General features: G+C 37.2%; 1 protein-coding gene across 1 annotated transcript in view; it reads right to left on the bottom strand.

Moving 5' to 3' along the window:
* Fgf13 (fibroblast growth factor 13) overlaps positions 1-21,299 on the bottom strand; it is a 489,037-nt gene that overhangs the window by 204,512 nt on the left and 263,226 nt on the right. The window contains exon 3 of the mRNA XM_050159659.1: positions 15,361-15,528. Coding sequence (XP_050015616.1) covers positions 15,361-15,528 — 168 coding nt within the window. The remainder of the gene's footprint in view (positions 1-15,360; positions 15,529-21,299) is intronic.

Genomic DNA, 21,299 nt, shown 5'->3' with positions numbered 1-21,299 from the left:
AGCATGGTCTACTCAGAAAACCTATATCCAATTTTTCATGATGAGTTAACATTTTCTTGGGATCTACATTATCAAATCTGAGATGAACACTCAGCTCATAACACTGTTAACATTTCTTCACCATCAAAGTTGTTTTTTTGCAAACACTTTGATTCAGCAAGATATCTTCACCACTAGATAAGGAATCAATTTTCACAGAGGACTGAGGGCATGCCATTGTCAAGTTGGCAGAAAACTTTAAAGCCCCCAAACCATCCTTTATTACAGTGTATTAATACAGCTTGAAGGTATGTCAGGTTTAAGTTCTTTTATTTAAAAAATATGTTCATTTTACATACCAACAATAGTTCCCCCTCCCTCCCCTCCTCCTACTAGCTCCCTACCTTCTTACTGACCCAACCCCTCTTCCACTCCTCAGAAAGGGTTAAGGCCTCCTATGAGGAATCAACAAAGTCTGGTATACCAAGTAGAGGCAGGACAAAGTACCCCCCCCACACACACAGCTATATCAAGGCTAAGCAAGGTATTCCACCATAGGGAATGGGTTCCAAAATGCCAGTTCATGCACCCAGGATAAGTCCTGACCCTGCTGCCAGGAGCTCCTCCAACAGGTCAAGACACATAGCTGTTACCCATATTCAGAGTGCTAAGTTCGGTCCCATGCAGCTTCCCCAGCTAACCGCTAGGGCTGCAAAGATGGTTGCTTGGTAAAAAGCACTGGCTACTTTTCCAGGGGACATGTTTTCAAATCCCAGCATCTACTTGGCAACTCAATATTGTTTGTAACTCCAATTCTAGGTAGTTCTGTGTCTTCTTCTGGTCTCCTTGGGAAACAGGCATGTATGTGGTGTACATATTTACATAATGTACATACTTACATACTAGCATAATAAATGAAAAAAATTAGTTCTGGCAAGGGATCACCATTGGATATGACAGGATTATGACTATATGTGATTCCTCATGTTCATCTACAAAGAGTCATTTAACCTAAACCACTTCGATGACTCTTACAATTAGTCCCCAGAATGTAATATGTAGAGAGAGAATTCAGTGACACACTGAAGGGAATTAAACACAAGAGGCATACATTAACTAGCATCTCGCTCTACTTTTACACTTCCTTGCTAGAACCCAAGTCTCCACTTAGCTTTGTTAGCACCTCATTCTCCTACTTTACTTATTTCACTCCTGAGGACTTCACTGCCAACCCAGTCTCTTTAGCTGCGTCCACTGCTGTCATGATTTATTCTCCGCTTATATTATTATATACATATAAATAAAAGTTTTACATATTTATGAGGTATGAAATGACATGACAGCTTTTAATATGGTGTGGGAGTCAAAATCCACAAAGCCATCCTTCAGATCAAAAACTGGATATCCTCAGTGATAAAAGCATTTTGAGATCCACTCTCCCAGGGACACTGAACATTAGCTCTACTCATGGAGTAGTAAAAAAGGAAAATAAAGAAAGAAGAGGAAGAAAGGAAGGAAAGAGGGAAGGAAAAAAAGGAAAAGGAGAATCAAATTGGTTTCTTCTATAGAATAGAGGAGAATTCATATCCTTTGATTATCTTCTGTCCTTACCCCTATTTCAGTTTGTGTATGCTATTAGTCCACCCTGTTGGACAAATCAAAGACATGGCTAAGGGATTACCTTCAGGAAGGGTGATTACTAAAATGCCTTATTAAAGAGAAGGGAGAAATATTCCTTCCTTTAATGAGACAATACATATTTCCTTCCCAGAATCTCAAGCTCTGTGCATTCAATTCATTACAGAGTCATCATGAAGTTCTGTTCAGTCTGCCCATGGCTCTGAAAGCCTTTCCTTTTTCTTATCTCAGTTTTTCTAAAAGATGTTAGCCAGAGCATAAGTTTGTTTTTGATGGTACTTTGGGCTTTTTTTTTTTTCACTCTTTTTCTGCATGACTCTTGCCTATCACGTGGTTCACCTCCATTCCTGTGTCACTCAAATAGCATGGCTTTTTCTCTTCTTCATTTTCCTGGGATCTTTATTTTAAACTCAAATAAAAATCATCTTCAAATTTAAATAAGTGAAAAATAAAATATAAATTAGTGCAATCATCATGGGAAACTGTTCAAGTGTCTCCTGAAAACAAACTAATAGCAATATTATATGATTCAGCAATCTACTTACCTGAAAGAATCACAATCAGTATATCATCAAAGAGATGCTTTCTTTTTTAGTTTTGAATATTAGGCACAGGCAGGTGAGTATCAACATCCTAGAACTCATTCCTGAGAAATTTGAGGATCACATCATATGGTATCTGACACAAAGAAAGGCATCTCAAACAGTGTTGCATGAACCCATGAATTAAGACAGGAATGAATGAAAGATACAGAAATAACTCATAGGGTATGAATGAGAAAAGCATGGAGGACCCAACACATCACAGTATTGCTACCCTGGCTTCTCTACTGAGCACAAACATAAGTACATGGCATTGTTTTAGCTGGCATGTTCTAGAATGATTAAAAATGCAATAGAATATAACTAATAGACTAGCCCCAATTCGTGTCTTCCTGTCATTCCTTAGTTCCTTAGGGCAGATTTAGTATCTCTCTTGTCATGCTGTGCCTACTACACAGCATAATGTCTCACTTTGCAAAACACTCAATAAATATCTATTGACAAATACATCCATTCTGTTAATGGTGATTAGAAACACTCAGTCACTTGCTGCCTGGAATTAGGGCAAATGGCCCATTGAACTCAAAATATCCAAATTTGTTAGATGAATAAGCTGTTTGTGATGATAAATATTTATTGAGTGCTTCTTTTTGCCAGACATTATGCTATGCTTGTGGTATCTCTTCAGTACAGCTCTACTGACAGGAAGCAAATAAAGGCTGCATGGTTTAATGTAGTCCTCATAGAGGAGGAGGCTAGCTAACATATCCATAGCTTTTCCCAAAGCAAAAATGCCACTATAGGAAAAGGTTCTCAAACTATTCTCCTTCACTTTGGGAACTTTTTTTCCTTCCTCAGCAAATATGCCGGGTATATTTAACCAATTACCCCCTAAGTGAACAGCTAACCATGCATGCCAATTAAAGATTTACTGAATCAATTCATGCATCTTATAACATGGATTTAAAATGCTACCTTCTTAGAGGAAAATCAAATGGGTACAGAGGAAATAATAGCCAAAGAAGAAAGAAAAGGGCAAAGTTTTTGGCTGCCAGCTTCTATAATCCCCACTTTTTAAATACCCTTTGTTCCACTCTTGTTACATGAAAAGAGCCAGAGTTTATTCCCAGCCTGAGGCAGTCTGCTAGACAAATGTCCTCCCTGTATGAATTGCTTTTTTGAACCCACATTATCCCGTTGAGGGCTATGATTATTTTGAGCTTTGCTGTGCTGGATGTATCCCAGAAAAGGCTCCAGTAGAACAACCCTGTGAGCTTCACTGCTCTGCTGTGTTTTCCTCTAATGAACAATTTTAAATAGTGATTATATCCACATGTGTAATGGTCTATGCGTACATCCAAATCCACCTTGAATTGTATCCAATGACCACAAAGTGAACAACTTCCTAGTTTCTGTGTGTATGTGCGTGTGTGTGTGTATATATATATATATATATATATATATATATATGTAGGTATGTGTGTTTTAATCAATTGTGTCAACACAGAAACAATGACAAGTCTTTAGTAGACTTTGCCTAAGACATTTTCTGCCTGTGGAAGTCTGCAGTGAGTGGTCTGTACCTAGGCCAGAGAATGATGCTTGTGTTTATAGAGGACAGAAATTAGGGAGAAAGGGAAAGGTGAAGAAAGATAAAGAGAGGAAAATAAACAGAACAACTCTAATATGCACATGTTGATCACCCCAATATCCCTGTCACAATGCATAGAGTAAACAAAAAGGATAGTGCTCCCCTCAGTGCACAGATTTTTTTTGATGAAAATATGTATAAGAGCCTAGACCTGTACAGAAATAATTAAACATGTGAGTGTTCCCACTAGAAGTGTCCAAGTGTAGAAATACAGGTTTCTGTGGGTGCCACCCGAGAAGCACAACTGTTGCATGGCGATGTGGCCTACGGAATAATGAGCAAAGCCTTTGTAAAGGCCCAGTGTTTTCATGAGATAAACTATGAGTTTGGAGTATTCCTCCACCTAAACAAGTATTGTAGGACAAATGATGTGTAGCCAACAGGTGTTCATACAGGGAACAATGGAGAATAAAAATGTGTAACACAATATCAGAGGGGTGGGTGTGCATAAACCTTGCTTCTTTGTATGATAATATTCAGTGTTGAGAATACCTAGAGAATGTACTCCACTGAACTAAGTCAGTAATCTACTCAGAGATTCTAGATAGTTCTATAGCTTTCTTGTGAATACTAACTCTCCAGCAGTGGATAAGATGCTGCTTAGATCTTTTCTCTTGGCCTGGGATTAAAAAGAGGAGTCAAGGTATCAGAGGAGCTGAGACTGCACAGTGCAGAAGGAAGACTAGATGTGGACATCACGCATGCTTTACTCCACATCCCCCTTAGGACGCTGATTAGCTGTGTGACAATGTAAAGAAGTTGTTATACATATCTACAATTCAGCTTCCACATCCTGCCCTCCAAGACTAAGGAAGCCTATCTTTTGGGTGATTGAGAAGACTAGCAGAATTCAACCTGAAGTTACTCCCACAGAAATGATAGGTGACCATCTATCCCTAACTGAATTATAATATAGAACATCCTGTCAAGAACACATCAAAGAAATATTTGGTCCCTCTTTTTTCATGTTTCATAAAATGGACTACTTTGTATAATTTCAGTCATTTTGAAAATCACAAAGACCTCTAGGTGGACAGTGATAGAAGCAGTTTGGCAGGGCTTAAATCTCTCCTCACTGTTTCATCACACCAGGTCTTAGGTCACCAGATAATTTTGCATGAAACAGGATTTTGAGGTAGAATGTCCACTGACTTAAGGTAATCACTAAGTGGTAAGTACCTGAGCAGCTTATCCCAGCACAGTCACTAAACAATATCTCTGAACACAGTAGAATAAAAAACACATTGACCAAATTAAACTTGGAACTGTTCAGAGAATATATATCTTAAAATAGCAGGTCACATAAACAGATATCTGCTAACACCTGGGTGGAAGTGAACATGTGACTTTCATGTGTTGAAGTGAGTGTGGATTTTGGCTGTGAGGCAAGACAAGGGTAAGTGCTGATAAAATACAGAATGTAAGGTCTCATGTTCAACACTTTCTCCTAGGCATTATTCAAGCTGCTTATTCTTAAGAACACTAAGAAATGCTGTGACATATAACAAATGAATTCCAGAATTCATACCATTTAGAATACTCAGAATGACATGTAAACAAGGATGCAATTAAAGCCTCCCAATCCCATCGGAACCAGTTTTCAAATACATGCTGCTGTGATAATTTTAGGCCACAGTAGCTGATTATGTCTTGTGTTAAGAAGGCAATGGCTCAATGATGACAGCCTCTGGAATAGCTCAGGGACTGACACCTGGGGTCACAAGTAGCTTGAGTTGAGCTTAATTTACCATTTTGTTCCAGAGTTATAGTAAAGAACTAGAAGTAATTTTACTGCATCTCCAAACATCCTTTGTCACTTCTCCATCTTATATTCTAAGTACATTCACACATGGGTCAGGAAAAAATTCTTCTACCCACATCTAGGAGCTCCATTAACTACACTTTGAAAAAAAGAATGTGCTACAATTGCTTGTAAGAAAGAATGTTGGTCACAAGGTGGCAGATTTCTACACTCCTATGGAAAAGCCTGGTTAGTTTTATAAAAACATACGGATAATAGAGGAAAAACACAAGAAAACATTTAAACTTTGAAAGTGTGTGTGTGTGTGTGTGTGTGTTAGAAACTATGGATTTCCTCCATGTCTTCATCTTCTAAAGATCAACATAAAAACTGCCTGTCCAACTGTGACCTCTAATCACAGGGTACTTCCTGAAGAGGCCCATGTAAATGACCTTGATGTGGGATTCCTCTCTGTATACTGTGAATACCATTGGTTAATAAAGAAACTGCCTTGGCCTGTTGATACTGCAAAACTTAGCTAGACGAGGAAAACTAAATAGCACGCTGAGAGAAAAGAGGCAGAGTCAGGAGTAGCCATGGAGCCGCCGGCAGAGACAGACATAACAGAACCTTGCCGGTAGGCCATGAGCCTTGTGGAAAATATAAAATAATGGAGATAGGTTAAATTAATATGTAAGAGTTAGCCAATAAGAAGCTAGCACTAATGGGTTAAGCAGTGATTTAATTAATGAAGTTTCTGTGTGATTATGTCAGGGCCGAGCAGCCAGGAACCAACAAGTGGCCCCCTCCAACAAATTGGTGCCAATATGGTTGAATAAAATTCACTTAAAACCTGAGAATGCTTACAAAGGAATCCAAGACACAAAAGAACAGAGTTAAGCATGACCTGGTAGCGGCATTTTCTTGGGTGGGCTCTGTTTCCTAGAAGGAAGAAGTGACATGGCTCCTGTAAGGGAGGTTTTCCTGACTCAGTGTTACCAGAAAAAAAGCTGCACCATTTTGAAATGCCAGCTTTCTGGGCTGTAGCTGCCAGTGCAACCCCTGGCTCTTTCAGAAGGCCTAGCATTTATATGGAGTTTGTGAGCAACGTGCTGCAACTTGCATCATGGCAACTTAGACCTGCCATGTGTCTAATAATGGGGCAATGTACATGACTATCAGAAGCAGCAAACAGCTCCACCATGTTGGACTTGGCAGGGCAAGCAGGAAGTTCCACATATACCCTAGCAATGCCACAGCTTAGAGTCTTAAGTGCTTAGCATTTTAAGAGCACTTCTGGTCAGAAAATAATTACAGATACACATAAAGACAAATTCAGATGGAAAAGACCACTAAATGGGTAACAGTGTTGGTTAAAGGTACTTAGGCTTTGGATAGAGAAGAACAGGAGTATAGAGGTTGGAAAAGACGAAAATGGTTATATATATATATATATATATATATATCAAAGTCTTTAAGAAGACAGAATATAGATAGTCATAGATTAAAGGAGTAAAGATAATAAATATTAAAAAGTAATAGAGTAAAAATAAGTAATGTAAAGGTGGAAAATTCACAGAGAGTCTGGAATATGTATATTATTATGTTTTCTTTGAAGTTTTTGACTGTGAAGGAGCTAAGTAACTAACATATATATTAAATAGTATTTTGTCTTCAAAATGTGTCTTCAATATGTTGCTTTGGAAAAAAAAGGTTTTTCTTTTGTTTCCACAGAATATGAGGACCTGTGTGGATTAATGTGGCTTGATGAACAAAGGCTCCCCAAAGGTCACCTTGAATACCCCCCAAAATTACTTTGCCCAACCAAATAGCAGGAAGCAGTATAGAGAGAACTACACCTATATCCCAAAATATTGTCTATAAATGTTTGTTTACATTTAAAGCAGAATATGCTATAGATATTTGCATTGGTATGGATCTTTGTTAATTGATACAAATTTAAGGTCAAATTTGTTATATATCTATTTCTGCTCTTGATTAAGGTATTGTATTTGTAAGAAATATAGGTTAATAGATAATCATCTATAATAGTCAAGTGTGTAGTCATGTTAATTAGGTTTTCCAGATATATATATTTCAGTTAAATAGGTATTCTTCAAATCTTCCAGAGACCTTCAGAATATGGCATTTAAAATGTTTTAAGAACTTAGGACTTATCAAGACAATGAGACACACCTGATCCTGGCAGTACCAATTTACTTCAAGAGAAAGATGTGCATGAAAGAATCTCCTTGTGGAGTTGGTTAGCTATTTGGATAAGAAATTGCTCTTGCCTGGACTTCTTGATGAACTGGACATGCAGGACCTGCAGAGAAATGACTGCTGAAATTGTCTAAAGGTGAGATGATCCTTTTGGGTTCCTTATGTGTGAAAGAGTCTGCCAGACATTCTGCAGGGCACAGAAGAAAGTGACTGACAAACTGTTAATATAGGTGAAACTGTCTTTGAAATTTCCTGCTTCATGGAAAAGTCTGCCAGATACTATGGGCCAGTAGGATGAAGATGGATTTCCCAATGGTACAAAAGAACTTTGGGTGACTGTCCAGATAGAGAGATGTCTCTGTCATTTCTAGAGTTTTACAAGTTTCTTACAATGCACTTCCTGTTTACTTAGGTAATATTATATCCTTCTGGATTCTTTTATGGAGTTGAAGAATTTATAGTTATAGTTTTTCTTAGTTATACAAAAATATATAGTAGATATAAATATTATAACTGTAATTCTTGCTTGATACCTCTTTTGTTGTATGTAATTTTACTATGTTAAAGTTAAAACCTTCCTTCTTATTTAAACAGAAAAGGGGAGGTGATGTGGGATTCTCCCCCTGTATGCTGTGAATACCATTGGTTAATAAAGAAACTGCCTCAGCATGTTGATAGGGCAGAACTTAGATAGGCAGGAAAAACTAAATGGCATGCTGGAAGAAAAGAGGCAGAATCAGGAGAAGCCATGGAGCCCCACCTGAGCCAGACAGAACTTTACCTGGTAAGCCACTGTCACGTTGCAATACACAACACAATTAATGGAGATGGGTTAAATTAATATGTAAGAGTTAGCCAATAAGAAGCTATGGTTAATGGGACAAGCAATGTTTTAAATAATATAATTTCTATGTGATTATTTTTGGGCTGAGGAGCTGGGAACAAACAAGTGGCCTCTCCTACAACATGACATGATAAAATTTCTGAATTGGTGGCTGCCAATTCACCAGGTTTTCTGACAAGGTGATTTTTTTTTCCTATTTTTTCTAGTACACTGATTCCAACTCTGTTAGAACATTGCAGTCAGCTTGGGAGCCATCCTCTTAAGCAGGTCCACCACAAGAATTCCTGCATCATTGTTGCTGATAGGTTAGTTTGGGTCTAATGCTAAAACCAAGCATCAATATTACCTAAAAGGTCCTCAGATGACTCCACTGTGAAGTTAACATGGAGAGCTGCTATGCTAATGTGGTCAGTATGCCAAGATATTCCTCAGCTCTAAGGTTGGCCTGTGAACTATGACACCAAACACATTTTTATCTCATTCAGTTGATAGTCTTTTGCATAGGAAGACAGAAATACTTTCTTGACTAAGGGATTATTTCTTGTCTTGTACAATCTGCTTATCTAGTCCTGCACAGAAACAAGCAGTTACATTCAAGGACTGATCCACAGACAGCACTTGGAGTTGTGTCTGGTAGGTGGGAGCCTAAGAGGAAAGGGTCAGCAACAATTATTTTTCAAATGGGCTTCTTATCAAAGGCTTGGTCTGATGGGAATGCACTGCTTAGTGGAACAAGTGGAACTTTTCTCAGGGTGAGCTTTGTGGGATGTTAATAGAGATCAGGAATAAGACAGTTGCAGTAGCTACAAGACTTTCAATATATAATTGAATTAAGTAAGATTCATAATCAGCAACACTTGTCCAAACCTTGAATGGAGCTAGTATAATCATCACTCTCTAGGAGTGGTAGGTAATTTATCAAACATATATTTTGCTATAGAATTCACCTTTATATGATAGTATCTGACACAATCAATGGTTTAAGAAACGTAATTGTAAAGCATTGATCTGATTAACAAAATAAGCATGTGGTCATCTGAAGCAAAATAATGAGTGTTTGGATGATGCTCATTGTTAGGATTATTTGCCTATTATGCACATGGCCCTGGATGCCATGCCCTTGCATTGCAAGTAATAAAATACAGGGTAGGCATCAGATCAGAGGCATCAGATCAGAGGCAGCAGCACATTTTAGTAATATTTCTTCAATAAAGGAAAACTTCTGCACATTATAGTTGACTTTAATTGGGGACCTCAGCAAAATGTCATTCAGGCTTTTATGGGCATGGGACATGATTGAGCTGAGCCCTAACAAGCTGGGTCAGAAGGACATATTTTCTTAAGTGGCTTATCAACTGACTATGAAAGAAAGAGTTGCTAAGATACCATAGCCAAGAGAATGTTGGCATCACAATCCCTGATACGATGGTTTTGAATGGGAGAGTATCAATATGATTGAATGGTTTACTTTTGTTCATATATGATAATTTGATTTTGACTTTGGCCATTTTATTTTAGTCAAAATCACTACAATACACCATTATTCACCCAATAAAACTTCAGTGCACTTTTCCATAACAGTCATATTAAACATAAATATATTAAATGGATCATCAGAGTTAGATTCATCTAGCAGAAATCTCTAATCCTAATATTAACTAAGAAAACCTCAACAAGGGAAAAAATTGCCACTACAATGGAAACACATACAACTAAATGTGTTAGGAGGTCTTGTGCTTTAAGAAGAGTATCATATTTTCAAAGAAAATAATGTTTATTGGTTTATACTGTACAAGCTAGCCTGGAGATGGAACTGGGATGTATATGTTCAATAAGAGAATAATAATAAATTCCCATTGTGTGCTGAAATTGAATTATTAGCTGCTAAGTATACTTCCTTGATTAGATCATGAGTTTTTTTTTTTCAAAGAGAAAAGTGATGCCCAAATTCTGACTTAATTTCATATAGGGTGAAGAAAGAGGCAGGAATGGAAATTATGTTTCAAGTTCATAGATTGTTTCCTACTGTTATTAGGAAACAAGCTCTCTTCTAGGAAATACTTGACATGCAACCAAAAGAAACACACCTGGATACATGGTTTGGAAATGTTATGGTTAGTCATTGCTGATCAGCATGGTCTTATTTCTGAATTTTATGCTAACCAATATCTTTATCATTTCTGACAGACAACAATTAAGCTGCCATTTGCTTCAATGAGTGTAGAAGATTTTCTGGTGTCCTCTACTTATTCTTGAGATCATAAAGCAAAGGCAGGGAGACCTAAGTCATATTTGCTCTGCAATAAAATGATTAAGCATAAAATCTTTATATTCATATCATCTAAACATATCCTTCTAGTTTTTTAATAGAAAAGGAATTTCTTCGCAATTGTCATCCTCAAGGGGACACACAGATATATCATTCCTAAAAGTCCTTTATGACCTTTTCAGTTATCCAGTATCAGAGGTGGTTACTCAAGTAACTTAGCAACAAAGAGGTTTAATAACAGTGGTTTAGTTTTATCAAATTGTGTAGTAATTCAAATCAACACTGAACTTGTTTCCCAAAAGGTAAATTGGTATTAAAATGAAAAAGTCACAAGAGCAAATAATAAAATTGCTTTTTAAAAAATGAGAAAAAGAAAACCCTACATTTTCCTAGCCATACTGCTTTATAGTCTCCTATCTTTTCCTCTCTCATATTAGCTAAGTAAGACTGATGCTCATGGTCCCATCTGCTTGCTATGAGGTGAAGACAGCAAGGATAGAAGTCAGAATAACACCATTGTTGTGGTTATAAACACAATCTCTTAAGCACTTAGCAGAAAACTTTGTTTGAACTTTGCTGGTGCAAGGTATTGTATATTATCACCCAGTTCTAGGACATATTTTATTCCCCAAATGATACTTGCAGGAATAAAAGCATTAGAGATGTGCCCAGGGATAAAAATGTGTGTGTATACATACCCACATTCACAATGAATACAAAACAGTATACAGGCCAGAATCCAAGTTTCAGATTACAAAATGTTCATAGATCACTGAGGTTGATGCTATTTTTATATCACATTAACTTCAAAAATTACTATTATAATAAAAATTTTCACTTGTAAAACCAGACACCAGAAATTCACTAGCTATCTCTCTGGATCTTAAATACTACCTACCTACCTTCAAGCTTGGGTATCTTGGCTGTGACTCTCTTTTTAGCAATCTTTAAACATTAAGAAAAACCCAATGAGTAGCATTTAGGAAATAGAACCTATGCTGAAAATAGATTGGCTTCCAGAAGTTGTACTAAATCAGTGGTTTCATTTTGGCACCCATGGTATAGGAAGAGAAAGTGAATAAAGGAACAAAGCTCTGAAGATTATGCTTTCTCTTGCCAAAGGCTCCTGGAACCACAAGAAAAATATGTTGGTAATGATCTCCACTCTCCATGCAGCAGCTTTATTCTAACAAAGAACATTGCTGGTATTGAGCCAAATCAGACTCTCAGATATTCATATGGTCTTCTTCAGCCAAATTCCAGTTTATGTATAAGTGCTCAATTATATCATAAGTGGATTATATAGAAATGATCACATCATATAAACTCAGAAGAATTTGGATGAGATTTAAAATTTTGTTTTGAAATTGGCTGTTCATTAATTTAGCAAACTATAATTGGCTTTAGTGTGTCAAAAAAAAAGCAACAAAATAGTGAGATATTTCTAAGAACTTTTTGCATGGATTCTGAAGGTCTTGAACATAATCCAAAAATGTCTTTGAAAGATAGATGACTGTGAACAATATTAACTATGCTATTTTAATCATCTCAAGTGGTCATAAACAATGGAAATAGCCTGGCTCTTCATAACAATTGACAGGTAAAAGAAGCACCAAAACTTTATAAAAGAAAAAACACAAAAATATAAACGGGTTGATTTTGTCAATTAATTAAAAGAAAAGCAGCCTTTACATAATATACACAGATGTTTTGCTATTATTCAAACTTTTGTTTTTTTCAAGTCTTAGTGATTTTTTTTCATTTTTCGATTGATGGTTTCCAATATTATATGAATATCTAAACAATGGAAAGATTGATTATTATTTGTTCCTACTTTGAAATTATAGGAATCCACATCTAATGTCAGTTATAGTCTGATACTAGAATACAGTGACTGTGAAAGGGAACACATCATTACGATGAATCATATGACAGTAAAATATTTCCATGAAGCCATATAACTTATCATCAATATCCAGTTAAAATATGGAAGCAGCATTTTATTTCTAGTAAATATTGCAAAATGTTACAGCTTTGAGACAGAACTAGAAATGATACCTTACAGCACTGAAAAATCAGTCTTGCAAAAATCTTCCAGGTTGCCAAACTGGCCACTGAACCCTTCCAAATCAATAGACATTTCACCTCCTGGAAATGACAAACTCCCATTCCCTACATGAAAATAAGCATGTTATTCCAAGGTCTGTCCACAACACACTTGGTATGCCGCCATCTAAGATACTTGGCCTGCTATGGATCTGTATAGGGACAAAAGGTTTTAATTAATGTGTCTATGTTCACCAATAGCACAGGAATCCTTCCTTGTTTGAATGGATAAAGTATGACTGAAAATAGTGTTACAATATCTCCAGAGAAAGCTTCTGATGAATTTAATGCTATTTATAAATGATTATTAGGAATAAGAAAGGAAGTTTTAGTTCTGGTATGTCAAAGTATCTGCCAGGAAGACAACCAGTCATCTGAAAGACGACGACATCTATCTTCAAAACATTACAGGCATGAAGATTACAGTAATATTCAACATATTGACAACCATTGAATTTATGGATTTGAAATGAAAGATTGAAAACTGTGCATCCATTGTAGAAAGTCTGATGGCTACTCATTTTTAATAATTCATATCTAAAAACATTTATGACAGTATTCACAATGCACTCCAGACAGTGCTTGAAAATGAACAAATTCTGCCAAAGTTATGCAATAATAATGGCCTTACATTTACTAGACTGTTTACTTAATCTAAAATCTAAACCTGTCAAGAAAAATTTAAAGTTTCTAACCAAAGGCTTTACTGAACGTAACCAGTAATTTTTAAACAACATTTTTATTATGCAAACCAAAATATTTAGTTTGCTTACCAGTATAATATATATATATATATGTATATTTATGTGTGTACATATATATATATTTATACATACATAAAGAGTATGAGAGAAAAGAAAGCAGAACATACTGTATTGTACTGTATATAATAAAATAATTATCATTGATGAAAATTCTTGTTTCGGCAACATTAAAAATCAAGCTAAATTTTTCTCAACTAAAGCACCATTGTAAAAGGTCACCATCAATACCTGCAGGTGATTACTTATCGACATTAGGTCTCAGCCACAGTCGATGGTTTAAATTAGCAAAACTATTGGTAGGAAAGAAGTGCAAGCATTTTATTCCACTTCCAAAATAGACCTGAGCCTAGATAGAGACTTCTAATTTTCTACCTATGAGCACTTAAAATCCTGCTTGGAAGAAAGAGAAAGGGACTTTCTGAGGTGATACATTTCACTTTGAAAACTACGAACTGGAGCTCACTGTATGCCATTCTCTTACATGCCAAACTTTAAACGAAACCAGGTGTCATTGTTTTCCACATGAGAAACATGGGTGTAACTAGGATTCTTATGAAGCTGCAAAAGAGTAACTTGATATAGCAACAAAGTCACTTACAGGATATATGAAGACATTATGCAAAAAGTATACTCCAACCGCCATTGAGATGACTGCTGTCACATCCAATGTTGTACACTGGAAAGCTCCATCAATCATGAATGACCAGAAGAGAATTTCTTACTGTAAAAGAGCCCCTCACATGAATATGCAATATGCAAAGGTCATTTTAAAAGTGGAAATGCACATTTGACAACAATAAAATCACCTCATTGTATTTGTATTGTGTAAAATCTTCCTGTTTGATACATGCAAAAATGTTGGAAAGTTCATAAATATGCATTCTAGCCAGAATAGTTACGTTAGAGATAGATTTGTGACATGGAGTGGAAAGAACACCATACCAATCTGAGTTTAACTAAGTAACAAGTTGAGTTCTCCAAACCTGTATTGAGCTGGAAAAAAAAAGGGATAAAAACACCCCATTGTTTTCTTGAGACATGCATCTTACTGTGGCAAAGTGCAAGTGGACGTGCATTAATTAGGGAGTCTGGTACTGCTTTAGCAAACTAAGTTGATCATGAGCATTCTTCCAAAGCAATGCAGAAGCTTTATGGGGTGGAGAAGAGAAAGAAAATTTTGAAACAGTCTTCTCATTATTTCCTTTTAGAAGTGTCATTCCTCAGCTGGCTGCTGCTTCAGGAATGCAAGGCGATGGGAACAGATTTGGGCAGGTGTTGGTTACAGGAGCAAGCAACTTTGGCAGCCAAAATGAAATAGTGTCATGACATCAACGGAAAATGTTTTAGCTGCAAGAAGCAGGATGCTGCACGCTGTGCTGAGATGACTGTGTTCTACAGTGTCCCATCTGACACTGCATAACACAGTCACCAGTGAGCCAGGGTCTCCTACAGCTGTCATAGGGCTGAACAACACACAGCACACCACACGGCAATGCACAATCCAAAACGAGAGAGAGAGAGAGAGAGAGAGAGAGAGAGAGAGAGAGAGAGAGAGAGAGAGAGAGGATAAAACAAGTAAAACATGTGTCTGTCTTGCACAAACCTTCGGGTTCTGTGTTTTCTTTGTGGTGCACTTGCTTCAGCGGGCAGCAGAAGATTTCGTGACACTTAGCACGAAAGGGGGACTCTTTTTTCTTTAATTCCGCGGATTGGATGGAATCTTGCCGTAACATTATGTATTCCTGTGTGCCAGGGGGGGCGTCATCCAGAACTGTGGTCACCACATAACAAAATGAACTCAAGTTAGAGCTTCATGATAGCAGCGAACATCTTCAATCAAACCTCCTCCCAGGGAAGATTAACAAAGCAACATTTTTATACAAAGTTTTAACAACTTGGCAATTTTATTTTTTAAGGAGTCTGAAAAAATCCTGGGAAAAGCTAACTACTAGATAATCTATACCTGCTTTGCTAATACAATAAAATTTAATAGCATTAAATTGTACCAATAGTATAATATTTTTATGTTGACAAGCATGTTGTATTTAAAGAAACACCACAGAGAGCCCACATTTTAACTTAAGAGGCTATATAACCATTTAAAGATGAAATGTCCCAAGGGCCACCAACAATCAGTTATGTTTCTCTTCTCAATCTGAATCTAACAAGAGTTTGACTTCCAAGTTGCTCTCTATGCTTTGACTTCCAAAAAGGACCCAAGTCCTTGTAAATGTCCTTCAGAAGTTCAAAGCCATTTACTGAAGATGAGAGCTTTTATTGAGTGCCCCCAAATTAACATTGGATCAAAGACCTACCTGACTGAATTGTACAAGAATAGGCCAAGTTTACAAATTTGGGGCTTAGATGCCCACTAGGCTCTTGTGAGCTCTGTTTTTCTTCCTAGGCTCACTGTGTGTTTAAGCAGGGTTCTGTCTCCTTACTGTATTTTCCTGGAAAAGCTGGATGTGTGCCTTTATAAGGTCCACAGCTACTTTCTTTAGTTTGAAAACCACCCACTGAAGTGGGTGCAGATTTGATTTGCATTTGCAGAAACAGGGAACTGACCCAAGAATGGAGTTTTTCTTTCACACCCTTCCCCAATGAGGCCATTACATTTCCCTAGGAGTGAGTCAGTGCCTCCGAAGCTGTGATTAATGGCATGCTGAGTCATTTTACTCCCCCAAATGCAGATATTTAACATGCATTTAGAAGGACTGATGGCTACCACCAGCCCATTTCTTACAGGGAATAATGCCCGTGGTGTGCAAAATAAACAACTTATGGCTGAATTTAGATGATATCCAAAGGCTGTGTTTGGCAAAGAATTCAAAATTCATTGGCTGGGGTCTCAGTGGCCTTAACGAACTTTCTTTCTTGTAGGAGGCAAATGGTATGGAAAACAACGCAAGAAAAAAAAATCCCATTTAGGATTTAGAAAAAGTTCTTGATAGATAGCACACACGAACCTGTATATAGAAGTATTATTAAATTATGTAAGAAGCTAGTGAATATTTTAGTCCAATTTTCCTCTAGCATTCAGCAGCAGTAATCAAAAACATTGTATAGACACGCCATCTCAGCTTTTCCTGGCAGGGAGTTCCCGTCATCTACTAGCAGTGTTACTATGACTTCTAAGAATCTTGTTGGTGAGTTCACATGCTTGCTAGCAACAGCTGCTATTCAACGCATTTGCAACCATTTCCTGCCATGAGGAGATAGTCATGATAATAGATACACGTCTCAAATTACAGTATCACAGCTGAAGAAACATTCTGGTTTTATCCTGCAAAATATTAAAATAAAATTCTCCAAATCTGAACTCTTAAAAACACACTGCCATTGTGTAGAAACCAAGAAACCCATTTTTAGGAACTGCTATATAGAAAACATGTTTTTAAGATTAAGGGGTAATTGGGGCTAAAAAGGAAAGCCATAACTTTCAGATAATGCATAAGGAGAGCGTGTTACTAGGTACTGCACACTGAATATCAGTAAGTTGTCTTCTATTTTCATTGTTCGATACCAACAATGATGTCACAAGTGGGCATTTCTGGAGATTAATGGTGGACTGAAGCTAACAGTGTTTGGCTGACTCTCCAGCCATCAGTTTTTCCCAGCTGCTCATTAATTCCCAGAAAATGTCATACACTGCCATCATTATTGTTTAATTAGATAAAACTGATTATCTATAACATGTCACACAATTCTAGCAGAAGCAACCTGCTGACTGGTCCAAGAGCGAACCAGCCCTTCATCGTGGTGGGGAAGGCACGAAGGTCACCAAAGTGCAGGCTAATTGCTTTCCACAAAATTCCCCCGCTCTCCAGTTCTTTCCTCAAATTGGATTTAGGAAGTGCAAAAGGTGCCAAGATGAGAGCATTTAAAGAGCCATCTGAGTAATAACCAAAGGCACAAAACATTTCCTTGGAAATCCTGAACATCTGGGACTTAATGGCTTTGTTCTGGGTCTCAGGCTGTCTTTACTCAGCGCCTCACACATCACTCAACTCAGGCAAAATAGAAAAAAAAGATAGTTACTCTAACAGTATCTTGGTGCTCTGTTGACTAGGAGTTAGAAATAATCTGGATTTTTCTTATCAGATATCATTGAATAAGCAATACTTCAGCTGAGTCTATAAAACCCTGGAACTTGGAGATATTTTCAATAAAAAAATAGAATTGTAATACATATTTCATTTGTTTACTTCCTCAAGTGGGAGAGTGGCTGTGCCGTTGACAGGAGCAGAAGATTAAGACTTCCCACAGGACTAAGAACTAACTGTTGCATATCCAACAGTAAATCCATGCAAACATGGAGTTCTATTACAACTTGATTTAGACAAAGTTTTCCATCATTTCAAAGGTTCAGCTTGATCTCTGTTTTCTTTCTTTTTCTTTTTCCTTTTTGTATTTAACAGTTACCAAAAAATAGGTTCCTGTGCAAAAATGCAAGCGACATAGCTGGTTCCCCAGCCTTGATAACAAAACCCTCCATGCAAGAGTTCACATTCCCTCAGGAGCAGTCCAGAGTTGGAAAAGAGAAGCGCATGCACACAAATCCACACATTCCCAGACAGACACTGACTGGTGGCATACTCGGACACAGAGGTAAGAAGAGTGAAACAAGAATAAGTGATTGTAGTAATGAAAATGATTGGTTGTTATGAGCACACTATGGAAGAGTTAGTTACCCTTGCAAGACATAAAGCGATTGACAAGTCTTGAGTGGGCCAGACTAGACCTAGCTTTGTTTTCTCAGTAGCAGCAGTGGGCTAAATAGCACTATAAAATCCCTACTCTTCTCTAGCCATCTCAGCTATTACCAAGATCAAGGACAGGCACAAAGGGCAAGGAGCAGTCAGTCACAGTAAGAGAAAAACTACTTATCGAGACTAAGCCAAGATAACCTTTCAGAAATACTCTCATTTTAAACTAGAGCTAAAGTACCAATCTTTAATAAAATGTAATCATATCTGATAAAACTTCCAATGGATTTAACCTTTAAATGTATTTTAATAAAAGAAGTTAATAATGTATCTTCTACATGTATAGGGAAGTCAATTTCTTAGCTTATGAAAATGACACCAATTGCTACAGCATTGACCTCAGAGAACAGCTTCCCAAGTATCAGCAAGACGGCAAACACTACAATAAAATCCACACAGTCAAGGACTGGAAAAAGTCTAGCTTAGAAGCCAGTATCCACAAGTGTTAGCCTCCAGGTCCAAACAGTAAGTCCTTCATAAAATCATCCTTATCCAACACTGAGGACCATCATGCTTCTTACTTCCAAAGAATCCAACTGGCTCCATGAAATTTTCTGTCTTTATTCAAATACATAAAAAAAAAAAAAAACAGAAAGAGCCTAAGAGACTAGACAATACCACACAAGGGACTTGCCCCCTTACCAGGCCCCTATAATTCTCAGTATTTTCTGCCATCAAAAAGAATCAGTCAATAAGCCCCTGATTATTAAATGATGTGATTTTTCTGCTTTTGAATGTACACAAGCATGAATCTTCTCTGCTTTTGAATCTTCCCAAACATGACTCAACATAATTAACGATACACAATTTTAAAGCTTAGCAAATTGGAGATCACTGGGGCAAGGGGAATGAACCCACCAAAGGGACTTCCAATCAAAGTTAGCAGATATTTATTAGTGACTCCAAGAAGCAAAGGTTTTCAAGCCCTTATGAAACTCAAAAATAAGGCAAAATTCAGAGAGTACCAAATATTCTCACATAATCAGAAAGACAGGGAGGAGAAAATGGACTAATTACCACAATTAGTCTTCCATGTCTCTGAACACCTGTCATATTGAAAAGTACAAATAGCCACACGATGCTTTAGCTCGACACCTCCAGTTTGCCTCCCAGCTAACTATCTATCTGGACATGATGCTTAGCTTTATTGCCTCAGCAGATACTGTCAAAGTGGTAGATTCAAATGTTTAGGAGATGAGAAGATTTAGTGAGTGAAAGGGCTTAGTGCTAACACTTATTTTATTTGATGAAGGTAGAAACAACCTTTTTGTTATTTTGAAATTTTCAGTAATAGTTCCCTTTCTGATTTTCTCCATTTCCCAGCCAAAACCTAGTGTGTTTCGCTCTCTCCCATCTTCAGGTTATTTTGCTTTTTTCATGATGAAATGAAATGCAAACCCACTACTACCATACTTGGTCCCTAGCTTCTCATTTACAACACATGCCTACCTGTGTACCAACAGGACATTCCACTAGTCCCTGGACTATACTGGGTTTTGCTGTCTTAGGCCCTATTCTTTCTGTTCTCTCTGATAGCCTTTCTGTGTATCCCATGGACCTACCAAAATGCAATACCTCAGAAATGTTTCTTTCTTTCTTTCTTTTTTTTTTTTAGCAACCTTAGGTAAGTCTGAAAAGAACTGTAATTATTTTATCTATATATGGATTGATTTCTTTTCTGGGTTTTACTCACAGAACACAAGCTCCATGGATAAAAGACATTGTGTCTCATGAGGATTCCAGAACATGGCTCTAGTCACAACATACTTAAAAATTTCTTATTAATTAAATGAAGGGTTCTTTTTCTTTTAGCCATCCATCAATACTAAGGCAAATGGTCAAGTCACTCTTCTAACTTCTAATTTCCATGTGACTTTGGAGAAAAATTGTGATATTTTGAGGACAGCTTTTGTTGTATCATAGGCCTTTGCTGAAATGTGAACTGGATACTTACATAAAGATATCTGCCTTTGCTTTATAACTTAATAGAAGCTCCCAGCGGGGGACAATAATTGCGTCTTCGTCTCTTTTGGGGTTGTCTTTGTTATATTTCTATTGCCATGACAAAAGAGCATGACCAAAGAAACTTATAAATGAAACAATTTAATTTGAAGGTTCAATTAGTTCCAGAAGGTTAGAGTCTATGACCATCATGGTGGGTAGCACAGCAGTCTGCAGTCAGGCATGGCATGGGAGCAGTAACTGAGAGTTTACATTTGAGCGACAACTATGATGCCGAAAGAGAACTAACTGATGATGGCATGGGTTTTTTTTCCTTCCAAACCCACTTTTACCAACACATACCTGTCCAAGAAGAACACAATGTTCTAATACTTCCCAAACAGCTACAAGAACTGAAACACATAAGTCTACTGGGGCCATTCTCAGTCAAATCCCACAGGGATCATCTCTATATTACTTATGGACTACACCACTTTACACAGTTTTCTACATACAAAGACTATGCCTAGGGATAGTCATGCCTACCTTTCCATACCTTAGACAGTATATAGAAAATGGCCGAGAGTACAGCACATAAACCTGGCATCCACAAGACACAGAGTCAATGGGAGTTGCATGAGAGGAAGTTTTATCTGCAGTAGAAAGTACTGCAGAATAATATAGTCGGTGGTTTGAGAACCAGGGACAATACAACTTTCTGTGCGACATCTAGACTGCCACTTCATTTCTCTCTCTGTGTTTTCTCATTTAAAGCTGGAGAGATGTCTCTACCCTTTTTTTTAACACTTGAGGCCCAATGATTTGCTGTTGGAGG

The sequence above is a fragment of the Alexandromys fortis genome, unplaced genomic scaffold, assembly GCF_014885135.2.
Source record: "Alexandromys fortis isolate MF-2015 unplaced genomic scaffold, M_Fortis_MF-2015_v1.1 scaffold_95, whole genome shotgun sequence".
In the NCBI taxonomy this organism is placed as follows: domain Eukaryota; kingdom Metazoa; phylum Chordata; class Mammalia; order Rodentia; family Cricetidae; genus Alexandromys; species Alexandromys fortis.
The sequence above is the reverse complement of the archived record's forward strand: the minus strand, read 5'-3'. Positions and strand labels throughout refer to the sequence as shown.